At 41.8% G+C, this 14,772-nt stretch overlaps 1 protein-coding gene across 25 annotated transcripts in view; it reads right to left on the bottom strand.

Moving 5' to 3' along the window:
* Nucleotides 1-12,143, bottom strand: part of THOC3 (THO complex subunit 3) — a 291,571-nt gene extending 279,428 nt beyond the window's left edge. For 19 of the 25 annotated variants that reach the window (XR_014838023.1, XR_014838027.1, XR_014838033.1 and 16 more), the window contains exons 1-6: nt 11,801-12,143; nt 10,770-10,926; nt 8,694-8,898; nt 4,901-5,062; nt 4,681-4,781; nt 778-1,039 (exon numbers count right to left, since the gene is read on the bottom strand). Coding sequence is in view for 1 of the 25 variants with exons in the window: in XM_003123664.7 (XP_003123712.1) it covers nt 876-1,039; nt 4,681-4,781; nt 4,901-5,062; nt 8,694-8,898; nt 10,770-10,926; nt 11,801-12,067 (1,056 nt within the window). In the remaining 24 variants the exon portion in view is untranslated. Of the gene's footprint in view, nt 1-505; nt 1,040-4,680; nt 4,782-4,900; nt 5,063-8,693; nt 8,899-10,769; nt 10,927-11,800 lie in introns of those variants that run through there. The other 6 variants (XR_014838028.1, XR_014838022.1, XR_014838029.1 and 3 more) reach the window with 2 other exon arrangements.
* Nucleotides 12,144-14,772: the final 2,629 nt, after the last annotated feature.

Below are 14,772 nucleotides of genomic sequence, written 5' to 3'. Positions count from 1 at the left end.
TCTCCTTGAGGTAAGAGCTAATATATGCTTTGCTTTCTCTGAGGAGCTGGCATGTGCTTATTTTAATAGGAATTAGCTGGCTGAGACCCTCCTTCACTTTGTCACCAGAGTACAGACCCAGAATTTGAGTTCAATCATTCAATTAGGGCCTTTTTCCTTATTTTTTGCATATTTCTATTTGAATTCCCCTAGTCTTGACTTCCTATTCTAATTTATAGGCAGATAAATTATTCTGATTTTGTGTTTATTTATATTCTACCACTATTCTCAATGTTTAACATAAATTCATTGCCTACAGAATCTTTGTAGAATGAGGCCAGGTATACGTACACATAAACAACTTACGAGAGAATTACAATATTTAAATTCTATCTGCAATTTTTTAAAAACGGAACAACATGTTCCTTCCTATAATAACATAAGAAAATAATAATAATGATATCATAATTTTTAAATTCCTAAAAGTCCTGTAATTAAAAAGTCAGTTTTATTAAATGCTCAGGTCTCAAAATTATATATATTTTTATTATTAAAAAATTCCCATCCCATCTTACCCACCCACCCCCCCAAACTAGGTCCTGTCGAAGTAGAAGCAAGCCCAACAAAAGTCCATTGTATGCCCAAAAGCAGGAAGACAGGAGGCCCCGAGAACGAGGTATGCTGGTGTCATCACTGCAGAGCCCTCCTGCAAGGGCCAAGGCATGGGAAGAGCTAACATAACAAACAGAAAGGAAACTGGAATGGGCAGCCTGACAAGTATAACTTACTCCAACTTACAAACACTTTAGGTGCCCACCAGCTCCAAGAGGACAGACCAAACTAACTATGCAGTGGAAGCTTCTGCCTGGGCCTTCTCCGTACATCAGGTCCTTCTATCAGGAATCATTAGGAAGCCCAAACAGCTTCACAGTTCCAGCTTCCCGACTGCTGTCGTATTTGCCGTCTTTGTCATCACAGGCAAATGCCAGCAGAGGCCTTTTGGGGTGCCAAGCCACGGTGAAGGTCGGGGACTCACACTGCACCTCCCACAGCTTGTCTCCTAAAAATGTTGATATAGAGAAACCAATCAATACGTAAGAGACCACACTCATGAAGTACTTACCTACATTAACTCATTTAATATGCTTAATAACCCAGAGGAGAAGTACAATCAGCACCCCCATTTTACAGAGCACTGAGGCCCAGAGAGGTCACAAGCCTGGCAGCACAGGACAGTTAACATAAGAGCCTTTGCTCGAACCCTATTCTGCACCCCCTGAAAAAACAGCATCAGGAGCTGTTTGTTGAGCAGCCCTTCCAAGCCAGATGGATTATACTTTATATAATGACAATCTAGCAAAGCAAGTAATGATTTTAAATCCCATTTTTATAAAGAAGCAGGTGGCTGCACAGTTATGTCACATCTCAAGGAAGCAGCAGAGTCAGCACATGAAGTCAGTCTGTTTCCAAAGCCACAGATCTTTCTACTAAACAATGCCTTGCAAATAGATTTTTCCCCCAAATTTTATTTCTTCTAGTCGAAACTAAACATGATTTTTCCAAAGCCATTTTTTTTTTAGTCCTACTTTACTTTTTTTCAACCTTAGCATTAAGATCAATGCAATAAAATGTTCACAGCATGACGCTGATTTTAAAACACAGGATAGGAGTTCCCGTCGTGGCGCAGTGGTTAACGAATCCGACTAGGAACCATGAGGTTGCGGGTTCGGTCCCTGCCCTTGCTCAGTGGGTTAACGATCCGGCGTTGCCGTGAGCTGTGGTGTAGGTTGCAGACGCGGCTCAGATCCCGCGTTGCTGTGGCTCTGGCGTAGGCCGGTGGCTACAGCTCCGATTCGACCCCTAGCCTGGGAACCTCCATATGCCGCAGGAGCGGCCCAAGGGATAGCAACAACAACAACAACAAAAAGACAAAAGACAAAAAAAAAAAATAAATAAAAAAAATAAAACATAGGATAGGACATTCCCTTGTGTTGCAGCAGGTTAAGGACCCAGTATTGTCACTGCAGTAGCTAGGGTCACTACTGTGCAGCAGTTTTAATCCCTTGCATGGGAACTTCCACATGCCACAGGCATGTCTCCCCCAACTCCCAAAGAATGCAGGATATACTGACTGAATTATACATTTCAATATAATTGATATGCGAATTATATTTCAATAACCTGTTTAAACACATATCACACATATGCATGTGTGCGTATAGAGATCTTCAATTGAAGTATAGCTGATTAACAATACTGTGTTAAGTGTCAGGTGTACAGCATGCACAGCAAACTGATTCAGTTATACACATATATTTTTTCAGACTACTGTCTATTATAGGTTACTACAAGACATTGAATATAGTTCCCTGCATGATACAGTAAATCCTTCTTGCTTAGCTATTTTACATGGAGTAGTTTGTATCTGTTAATCCCATACTCTTAATTTATCCCTTCCCTGCTCCCTTTCCCCTTTGGTAACTGTAAGTTAGTTTTCCACATCTTTGAGTCTTTTTCTGTTTTGTAAATAGATTCACTTGTATTATGAGGGGTTTTTTTTCGGTTTTTTTTTTTTTTTTGAGTAACCTATTTCGGGGATAGTTAATGACTCTTCATAATGCTAGGACCTAGCAATCTACAGCTACATGTCTGAGTAAATTTCTGTTACATAGATATAAGGGTTTTGGACCCCTTCCATTGCCCTTTAGGCCTCTGACTCCATGCATGCATTGCTGCTGAAAGCAAACACTACAATAACTCTTCTGTAAGGATGTCTGGTCCTTCACAAAATGTGAGCAGCGTGGACTGAGCAATCCCAATTCAAAGGTTTACCCAAAAAAGATGACCACATACATAAAATGATACTCCTCACAGCATTATTTATAATGGTGCGAAAAGCAGAAGCCACCCATGAGTGGAGCAGCTTAGGTATATTCTGGGATAGCCAATGGAATTCTAAACCCCATTAAAAGCCGCAGTAAAGCTCAGCAGCCATGGCCATGGAAGAAGCTGTGACATCCTGGAGCAGCAGGAGAGCGTGCCTGCATCACATGAACAGGAGGGTTACACGAAGGAGCTGTGCACCTGGATGGCTGGACAACACCCACCACAGTGACAGTGGTAATCTCTGAATCATGGAATTGCAAACTTTTTACTTTCTTTAAAGTTTTCCATGCATTTTGAATTATTTTACTAAAGTATCATGTATTTCTAAAAACAAAAAGCTACATTAAAAAACGTGTTGTACAGGAGTCGTCGCTATGGCACAGCTGGATCGGTGGCATCTTGGGAGCAGTGGATCGCAGGTTGAATACCCAAGCCCAGCACAGTGGGTTAAGGATCTGGCACTGCCACAGCTGTGGTTTAGGCATGACTGCGGCTGGGACCTGATCCCTAGCCCAGGAACTCCATGTGCCAAGGGCGGCCAAAGATGAAAAAAAAAAAATGTGTTGTACAGCAGAAATTATCACAACATTGTAAATCAATAAAATTTTAAAAAATGAAAAAAGAGAGCAAGAGCAGCCTCCACATATGAAATATAAAAAGAAAAACCTACTTATTATTTTGGCAAATTTACTCCAAAACTTTAAATATCAAAAGCTAGAAAAAATGCTCTGTTTGTTCTTCCTTCGTTTGTTTAACAAAACCATGTTTAGGAGTTCCTACAGTGGCTCGGTGGTAAAAAAACCAACTAGTATCCCATGAGGATGAGGGTTCAATCCCTGGCCTTGCTCAGTGGGTTAAGATCTGGCGTTACCATGAACTGCTGTATAGGCCACAGACACGGCTTGGATCTGGCATTGCTGTGGCTATGGCATAGGTCGCAGCTCCAATTCGACCCCTAGCCTGGGAACTTTCACATGCAGAGAGTGTGGCACTACAGAAGAAAAAAACAAAAGACAAAACCATTTTTTTTTTAGTTGGGAAAAAAATAAAATAAAATCAGATTCTTTTGTAAAATGAACACTCGCCTCTCATTTTCCTATCTTCAAGTTATGTTTTGTTGCTTTTCAAAACAAGTCACATCTACTTTGATAATTTATTTTTTATTTATATACATTTATTTTTTAAGTTCACATACAAGCAAGAAAACAGGAAGAAATACACCATAATGCTAAAAAGGGTTGTATTCAAATGGTGGGATCATTCATTCATCTACCCATTCATCCATCCATTCATTCTTTCTCCTTTCTATATTTTAAAAATTTTGTTATAATAGAAGAATTAAAAGTGATTAAAATGCAAAAAATTTTCTTTTAGGGCCGCACCTGTGGCATATGCGGGTTCCCAGGCTATGGGTCTAATCAGAGCTACAGCTCCCGGCCTGTATCACAGCCACAGTAATGTCAGATCCAAGCTGCAGCTGCAACCTACAACACATCTTGTAGAAACACCAGATCCTCAACCCACTGAGGGAGGCCAGGAATTAAACCCACAGCCTCACAGTTCCTAGTCGGATTTGCTTCTGCTGCACCATGACGGGAACTCCACAGAACTGGCCCTTTCTTTCCTAACCCTTTGCTCCCTCATTACCTGACTACAGTAGTCATAATACACAAACTTGCCTTAAGGAGACAAATTCATGGATGCTAATGCTGGTTGGTGCAATAGTAACTTGCAGGAATGAAAATGCCTGACAGAAGTCCTGATGCCCCGAGATGAAAGAGAGGAATCTCGTTAAGATAGCAAGGGCTTAGTTACCTGTCTCTACTTCAGCAATGTCAATGAAATGATCTTCCGAGGCTGATGCCAGCATTTTCCCATCATGGCTAAAACTGAGGGTCCTCACAGGCCAATCCAGCCTATAACAGAGTAGACAGAACAGACATTAGTGTAACCCAAGGAGAGGAGGCCATAATTTCACCCAAAATTAAATAAAATTAATTCCTCCAATAAGCAAAGTTCTGGTAGAGCTGCTTACCTGGAAAAGCACCGAACACACACTAACTCATCCACATCCCAGAGGCTGACCAAAGCATCTGCACTTCCTGTGGCAAAGTACTTCCCCATGGGGTCAAATTTGATACAGATGCAGTTGGAAGGATGGGCATTGATGGACTGTACAGGCTTCAGCTCTGGGTAGCTGAAAAATAAGACAGAGAGCAATCAAACTGTGGGACGAGGACTGTGGTACTAACACAATAACAGGAGACACTTAAGAAAACCAGAGACAACAGAACAAACATCACAGACTGTCATTCAAGAAAAACTTTCCAGAGGTAAAAATATTTCCAAAGATATAGTGAAACAGTACACCACATACCTAAGAATAAGAACCCAGACCAACCAACATGAAGACATACGGTAGTAAAATTACTGGACTTTAAAGAAAATTAGACTACCACCAGACTTTTCAAAGAAACACCTTATGCCAAAAGAAAATGGGGTGACATAATTAAGAGACATGAGCAAGAAAATATGATCAAAATGTTTACATCTAGCAAGTGACTATCAATTATAAAGAGTTCAAATAATAAGCACAAAATAATAAGCACAATATAATAAAGTATCCATTGGTTTTCTAAGTATGTAAGTTGTAATAAGTATGAACTCAGGAAATACCGTTCCCATGAACTTTTCCTGAGTAATCTAGAGAATGAGCTTCAACAATCAAAATGACTAGATAAGTTCCCGTCATGGCGCAGCGGAAACAAATGTGACCAGGATCCATGAATATGCGGGTTCGATCCCTGGCCTCACTCAGTGGGTTAAGGATCTGGCATTTCCCATGAGCTGTAGTATAGGCCCCAGACATGGCTTGGATCCCGTGTTGCTGTGGCTGTGGCGTAGGATGGCAGCTGCAGCTCTGATTCAACCCCTAACCTGGAAACCTCCAAATGCCACGAGTATGGCCCTAAAAAGACAAAAAATTTAAAAATTGAAAAAAAAAAAATGACTAGAAACCTATCAGCCTAAGGCTGGTGATAGGCACTAAATATAGTTTCATGTAGAGACTGTGCATGTTTAAAGGTAAGGTATAAAATAAAATAGCTGTACGTTCTGACAATATATAGTACTAATTATTCTTTCTAAAGGAGGAAGAATGAAAAGAGCACATTCAAAAAGCAGAATTTTTTATTTTAAGTCATCAGATTTTTGGTGCTAACGGTAATATTGTTATTCTAAGATATCTGTTATGTTATATGAGATGAAGGTAATAAGTAACCATGGAATAGTCTATTTTATAATCCCCTGCATCCTTGAGAACCTGAATACTCAGTTTGGAAGGAAAGAGACATATCTGTAATACAGAAGTGGTTTACTAAAATTCCTATAGTCGTGAACTTTAATTGGAAAATTATCAGTATGAATGCACAAGGTAGGTATTCTATCTTAAAAATACATACATATATGTCCTAGCTCTGGAAGGTCAACTGGATGGGTCTAGAAACAATGACCAACCTGGCAATGAGGACATTCCTAGCTCCAATATTACTCGCCAGTAAAAAGATCCAGAAGATCAGAGAATCTTCTGATTAAAGTTCTAAGGCAGGAAACACACAAGACAAACTGAGAATATCTTGTCAAAACAAAAGAGCAAGAACTGAAGGCTACTAGGATCGTGGCCAAAAAATGACTTAGCAAGGAATTTCAAGAGGCTCCCACTGGCTAAAGATGAAATAATTTGAACTTCAATAAGGTTAACAGATTGAAACTTATCTCCTCTGCTTAAATTCATGAGTCCATAGTGATTCTTAAAGAAAAACAAAAACAAAAACTAGCTGATCATCTTTAGAGGTGATAAGTAACTAGTTCATTATCATATGACAAAGGGGAAGAACCAAGCCTTTATCATGCCTTCTCTAAATGTACTGTATTCCTGAGTAACTGAACAGATGACAGCACATGTCAGATGTCTCTTAAATGCCAATAAATAAGCAGGCATATGGAATCAGCAAAATCCAGACTGGGATAAGTTCCATAGGTTAACAGCCTGGTTTTTCAACAGCTAAATTCTAAGTAAAAGAAAGGGATGAAGGGGATCCCATAGCTTAACAGCCTTAAAACACATATCAAACTTTTTTAAATAGCCAAAATTAGAGTATCTGGAGATGCACACTTGGTAGCTAGAACAATAAAGAAATACTATAAAAGCTGACATAAAGAAACACTATAAAACTGTTTTGGGGGAGAAGGGGTTTTGATTAGGATAAAGCCCACAGACAGACTTCTTAGGTGGCCAGCAAAGTACTATTATCTGACCTGGTAGCGTTAAACAGGTGCTAGGCATATAACATATAATAGTTCATTAAGCTATACTGGTGACATGGTTTTCTACATCTGTTTTATTTTCTAATAAAAGGGCTTTAAAACAACAACAACAAAAAAACTGCCTATAGAATAGAATTAAAGTTGTTAAAAACAATATTCCAGGCCCAAATAATCTGCTCCCAAATTATATTTTGACTTTATCGTCCTGTGTCAGGACCTCTCATACCAACTATTCTCCAAATAAGTCACGCTCATTCACACTTGTTTTGTCCATTGTGCAGTTCTCTTTTGCTGATTCTTAAAATTCTCTAATTCTGGAGTTCCCGTTGTGGCACAGTGGAAATGAATTTAACTAGGATCCATGAGGACGCAGGTTCAATCCCTGGCCTTACGCAGTGGGTTTAGCATCCGGCATTGCTGTGGTATAGGCCGCAGATGTAGCTTAGATCTGGTGGTGCTGTGGCTGTGGTGTAGGCCAGCAGTTGTAGCTCCCATTAGACCACCAGCCTGGGAACCTCCATATGCTGTGGGTGCAGCCCTAAAGAAAGAAAGAAAAAAAAAAAAATTCTATAATTATTTCAAGGTCAAGCTTAGAAGCTGCCTCCTTCAACCCCCAATTCCCACAATCAATTTAGTAAGATTCTTTCCTTGGGATTCTACAGCAAACTTCCAGCTTCTCACACAGAACCTATTTCACCCTGCCTTGAACTACTCACCCAGCATAGCAGAAAGAACAGAATCAGAAAGATCTGAATTTCATTTCCAAAGTTTCATTCATTTAGAGGACAAATATTTACTGAGATCCTAACTGTGTATAGCAGGTACTGGGCTAGGCACTAGGGACTCAACAGCAAACAAGTTAAAGACAGTCCCTTCTCTCATGGAATTTATGGCCTAATGAAGGATACAGACAAGTAAACATGCAATTATAAAGTAGAAGGAGGAATGCTTCCAATAAGAAGGACATAAAATAAGCTTCTAACCCTGGGGTAAGATGGCATCCCCAGAGAGAAAGTAATATTTAAGCTGAGACTGTAAGGGTACGATTATGCTATAATTCAAGGTGCATGCAGTTCTAACGCTCACTAGCTGACTAGTGACTTAACCTCTTTGAGTCCCTGATCCTCATGTGTGAAATGGGAAACATACCATCAGCTCCTGAGGATCTGTGTGAGGACTCAGTAAAGATAAGGTGGAAGATTCTCAAGAAAGGTTAGAATTCTTCATTACTACAGTGAAACCTAGAACAAGGTGAGGGGTGCCAACTCTCTGCATTGTCAAAATCCAAAAATAACCTGAGTTGGCCCTCTGTACTCACAGTTCCATATCCCAGATTCAACCAACCACAGATTATCTGGGCAGCCCAAATCCGTGTTGTTCAAAGGTCAACTGTATCTGTCCTTTTGGCTTCTTCAGCATAGACTCACACCTAATTCATCTTGGTATCCACCACAGCACCCAATGCAAAGAGAGGACAGAACCCTAAGCTAAAAGTCCCTTACCTGAGTATGTTGATACAGCCATTGCCATTTGTCAGGAAGAACATGTTATTGTCATTATTCCAGGAGATTTCATTGACCTCGAACTTGAACTGCTCCTCTGCTTTGGAACGGTGTGTCTTGGCATCAATAAAAGTCACCACATCGTCCTTGTTGCCTACAGCAATGGTCTGCCCGTCGGGACTCCAGCAAATATTAATGTTCTCCCCTGGAAACCCAGATATAATCAGCAAGATATTGTTAGCCCATAACTCTCTAGAACTTCATTCTGTTATCACAAAAAGACTAGAACATCGTCAGAGCTCATTCACTAAAGTCTTCATCAATGGAAGCAAACTACTACTTACAAATCACCAACTACCACCACATTCATCTACAAAGTTTCCCTTAGTTCTCATATTTCTCTAAGGGACACTTTTTTATCCCGCGTTATAGGTGAAGAAATGAAAGATAAGAGAAATGAACCAAACTGTCAAAGCTGTGAAGCAAAAGAGCTAAAATCTAAACCTGGATTTGATGCCAAAGCCTCTTAGTCTCTCTTACACCTGCGCTTCCCAAACTCCAGCCATTCACATGCCATTTTCACAAATTTTTTTTTTTTTTTTTTGCTTTTTAGGGCTGAACCCACAGCATATGGAAGTTTCCAGGCTAGGAGTCAAATGGGAGCTGCAGCTGCCGGCCTACGCCTGCCACAGCCACAGCAACATGGGATCCGAGCCAGTCTGCAACCTACACCACAGCTCATGTCAACGCCAGATCCTTAACCCACTGAGTGAGGCCGGAGATCCAACCCACATCCTCATGGATACTAGTCAGGTTCATTTCCACTGTGCCGCAACAGGAACTCCCATTTTCACAATTTTTGTACTATCCATGTAACAGCTATACTTTTCTTCATTGGAGATTTTTTTTTCTTAAAACTTACCCCCCCCCCAATTTTTACTTAAATAAATTTAACTTCACTTTATCAATAAATTCTTCTCTATTAGGTATACACATACAACCAGTTTTTAATGTTCATCCATGTAACCACCTAAATCACTCACGTATCATCACTTGTTTACTTGGGGGAATGACTCCATCATTCCAACTCCAGGTACAGGTCTTGCCAACAAAGTCCAATGGCCCACATTGAATACATCAATTAAAAATTTCATCAACCTTAGGAGTTCCCATCATGGCGCAGAGGAAACGAATCCCACTAGGAACTATGAGGTTGTAGGTTCGATCCCTGACCTCACTCAGTGGGTTAAGGATCTGGCATTGCCATGAGCTGTGGTATAGGTCGCAGATGCAGATCCGATCTGGCATGGCTGTGGCTATCGTCTAGGCTGGCAGCTGTAGCTTCGATTAGACCCCTAGCCTGGGAACCTCCATATGCCATGGGTGCAGCCCTAAAAAACAAAATAAACAAACAAACAAAAAAAACCCCATCAACCTTATTGATTCTAAGACGCATTTTTTTTCACATTTCATTATCTCAAATTTTTGGTGTATCATCATTATCTGATAAATAAAGTGGTACATAAAATATTGATGCATTTCATAATCAATACCATCTTAGTCAATAAAATTTAATAAATGGCCTCAAGGTTTATAGGACAATACCTGGTAAAGAACAGAGTCTACAAATCCTAAGACCAGCTATTCTAGCCTATCAGCAGTTTCCCAAATTCTCCATTCCTTTGCACATGCTGTTCCCTTCTGGGGTTGCCCACCCACCCACCCACTGCACTCTCACCATTAAATCTCTATGGCTACTCCATGGGTTTGCTCAAATCCTGGGAGGCCCTCCCTAGCTCCCCCAGGCCAATTGAAGCACTTCCACTCTGATATCCACCTTGCAGCCTTCTCTAGTCTAAGATGATCCATGTCATACTACATTAGTTTTTTTATTATTATTATTCATATGTCTCTCTCACTGCACTAAACGATAAGGTCCTTGGAGCTGGAGACTATCTTGTTCAGCTCAGAATGTCCAATACCTACAGGTCTGTGCACAGAGAAGATACTCAGAAAACACTTGCTAAATGGCTATAAGTAGCTTATCTTCCTATTGCCCTCTCTCTGAGTAGTCACCTTTAGTGTTCACGGTGGCAATGCATTTTGTAGTCCTTACATCCCAGATGCGAATGGTTTTGTCTCCAGATGCAGTGACAAAAAGATCAGGATTACTTGGGTGCCAACAGAGCTGGTCCACGCTATCCCCATGGCCCCGATAATTGTTTTCTTTGACCTGAAAGAACAGAATCTATATGTCACTACACTCAGAGGTACCTGCCAACATATGTAACTTAACCTTATTCAAACCCTGTGACCAAAAAAAGTTTGGATAATTAAAAAGAGTCCAACAGGGAACTATTCAATATCCTGTGACAAACCATAATGAAAAAGAGTATTTTTTAAAAAGAATGTCTACATATGTATAACTTTATCACTTTGCTGTACAGCAGAAATTAATACAACGCTATAAATCGACTATACTTCAACTAAAAAAAAAAAAAAAAAAAGGGTCCAGTCTTTCAAAGCCTCTTCCCCCAATCTCTTCCCACTATTCTTCCTCTCTCCCCGCTCCCCAATCAGTCTGAACTGATCTGGGAATGGGTTCCGGAGCAACACTGTTACTCTTTTGCCCTCCCTGGCTTTTCTCCTTCTTTCAGGTCTTCCAGCCTTACTCTGCCACCAAGGATCCCAATCCACCTGCTCACTGCGAAGGCGGTCCTATCGTTTTGAGGGAGGCCTTCCTTACCACCACAGGGAGCTGCCCCAGCCACTCCTCACCACCACCCAATTCCTTCTACCACTCCCACACCCCCACCATCCTCCTCACCGCCACTGCCCGCTCATCTTCACATCTCACTACTACAACCCTGCACACCGCCACCTCCCCTTACTACCAGTCTTCTCTCCACCACCCCGTCCTTAACCCCCATCACCCCAACCCGTTGTCCCCCCCTCCTCACACCCCTTCCTCTTTTCCGCACCACGCACGCCACTGACCCCACACCCCTTCTTAGTCCTCCGCCCTCCTCCCTTCCACCCTCCTTACCACCACACCTCGCTTTACCACAGCCCCTCTCTCTAGCCTGGGCCGGGCCCCAGCAGCTCACCAACCGGTCCTTCTCCAGCAGGAAGACACTGGCCGTCTTGTCGAAGGACCCCGAGGCCAGGCGACGCCCGTCACAACTCCAGGCCACCGAGTGCACCTTGGCGCTGTGCGCCGGGAACTCGCGCGTCTTGCTGTGGCCGCGGAACAACTCCTGCATTCCGAGCACATAGCGCGTCGGGCCGCTGGTCACTGAACACCAGGGAGCCATTGAGCCGGGACCGCTCTGGCCCAATGCCGAGGGCCCCATAGACGCCGCGGGTACAGCCATGCCGAGCTCCCGGACGCCTGTTCGGCCTCCTCAGTCCAGGTGCAGTCAGTCCTGCCGCCCCCGCCGTCGCACGCATGCGCACGGGAGAGCGCACGGGAGAGCGTCCGCTCTTTTGCGCAGCCTCACTGTGGACCACCCCGGAAGGGACTACAAGTCCCGGCATGCAGCGCGCACCCGCTTTCGCTTTTTCAAACTCTATTGGTTCTGCTTTAAATTTCCTTCGCAATTAATGATTGGGAAGGTTTTTGGCGGGGTGGGAGGGGGTCCCTATTTTCCCCTTATCTACAGCTCGGTAGTCATATCTGTATCCCTGTTTAATCTAAAAAAAAAATTAACGCAGTTCTTCTAATCCTCAGATCTCCAGGAGTTAAAAACACCTTTTTTCTAGGGTTGCTCCCCACCCTTCAGCTCCCTTCCTCGGAGCAGAAGCCTCTTCTTGCTGGTGAAGGACCAGCTGGTGAAACTTGTCTGAGTAAAAGACAAGGGATTTGGGGGCGGGGACGAAGGGCTTGAGAAGGGCTGAGGGAAGGCTTTGGTGTTAAAGTGGCTGGACATTTGTACAAAAACAAATATTTTTAAAAAGTTAGTACATGCACTTGATAACAAATGTAGAAAATACAAACAGGAATAAGATGAAAAGTAAGTTTACCTCCTATATCCCTGAATTGCCCTTCCAAAAAGCAATAAATTTCTTGCTTGGCCTTCCCCAGAGAGTTTAGGTGTAAAAAAGCACCTTGGGAGAGGTAGATAGATGTGCATCCCACCCTCCCCTAAAAAATGATAGCATTCCTTACATAACTTGTTTTCAATGGTAAATGTACATAATCATTTCTTATCAGTATATGCAGATGTCTCAGTCTTTTAATGGAGGCAGTCTTTAATAATATAGATGCACAATAGTTTATTGAGCTGATCCCTCTGATGGACATTTTGTGTCCATCACAATTTGCTTTTAGGTCAATACTAAATGTCCTAAATGCTTTTAGGACAATTTGCTTTTAGAGCAATACTACAGTAAGCATCCCTATACAAATTTTATTGTGCACATATGCGCTTTTTTATTGAATAGATATTGCCAAAATACCTGTGGCTTGGAAGAGTGTCTAAGGTCCTAAGTACTAAGTGAGTGAGTCCACGTGTAAAGCATACGGCTGGCTCTGAGAGGGGCCTTAGGAAATGGGGTCCTTTTCTTTCCCCAATTCACTTCCCCACCCCTTTAAAACTAGAAATTCTTGGAGACTTTAAACTTTTTAGACTCCAAAGAATACTGATGATTTTAGACACCACTAAAATCTTGGGATGGGAGAATATTTGGTATCCAGTGTTCCCCCCTTAGCTTTCATTTTCAGGAATCCTCTTTATGTGCTAGTATTTTTGTTTCCCTACATACACTGAGCATTTATATCTCCTGGTCTCAGATAAGAACACTGAAGAACAGAGGTAAAACATCTTGCTCTGGGTCACATGGCTGGTATTAGCGCTATGGGACAGAGCAAAGATTAGGACTCAGGTGATACTGACTTCAAATTCTATACTCTGATTCTTAGAATCTGAAACCTCTATGTTTTAAATGTCATTTTTAATATTTCTGTATTAATTCTGTATTATGTAATGTGCTTTTTAATTTCATTTTCCCTTGTGTTCTTTTCCTATATTATGTAAACACAAATATTAGAACCTCAGATGTGATATATGTATCCCACTGCTCCTCACTGAGACTGTTGTAATAGCATATATCTAGAGAGGTTAGGGTCTCCTGGGCAAGGTAGACTCATTACAATGGTCAGACAAATGGGGGAAAAAAACAAAACTAAGGAAAGGATACAGAGCTTGATTTCAGCAGCTTAGAACTTTAATTCGGAAGCTGATAGTAATACAGTTCTATTGTATACCTAGGTAATATTGGGAACAGAGCAAATGTCCCCCCCAAAATAATAATGAACTCACTACCTATTATAAGAATTGTTTAGGGAGGATTCTGGGAAGATGACAGAGTAGAAATGGGAATCTGTCTCCCCACATAGGAAACAATTGCACTAGAAGAATCTATTTCCACTTCCAATACAAAAAGCATTCTGCAGGTTAGGCCAAGGAGTCCAAGGATAATGCAGGTCTAATCCCAGTATAAGAAACTGCAGCCAAGCTGCCTGGGACAACTGAGGACAAGTTGACTTACCCTCAGCTCCCTCTGGCCCAGCACAGAGCCTAGCACTCTGGAAGAGCTGTATTACCGAAAACTCCTTTCACCTGCAATCAACAAAGCTTTTTTAACCCACATGACCTTTTAAATTAGATGCCAACATTTAAAAATTAGGAGAGTTCATATACAAATTGAAGCTTCGGCTTCCCACAGAAAAGGGAGCTGATGTTGGATAGTTGAAACATGAAGAACATATGTGATATAGTACCTAATACCATATACAAGTTCCAGGATCAGGGATTGAACCTGCATCACAGCTGCAATCCAAGACACAGAAGGGACTGCAATGGATCCTTAACCCATTGCACCAGCAGGAAACTCCAGAAGAATCTCACTTTAAAGAAATTCTCTAAGAACATTTCAAAGCCTCCCCATGTCCAAGAAGAGACCATGTCATCTTCTTCCCAGGCAGCACCCTTCCCTGGAGTGTCACCTTCCAGTGTCCCCACCTGCAACTCTGACACCCATGCTGAGGCTCCTCCGCCTACTTTCTCAGAGCTTGGAT

Source organism: Sus scrofa, chromosome 2, assembly GCF_054392235.1.
Source record: "Sus scrofa isolate SSC_HxYL_T2T_F1_AM1 chromosome 2, Sscrofa_HxYL_maternal_Yorkshire_Landrace_v2.0, whole genome shotgun sequence".
NCBI classification, from domain to species: domain Eukaryota; kingdom Metazoa; phylum Chordata; class Mammalia; order Artiodactyla; family Suidae; genus Sus; species Sus scrofa.
Note: the sequence above shows the minus strand (reverse complement) of the source record. Positions and strands in the feature narration are given on the sequence as shown.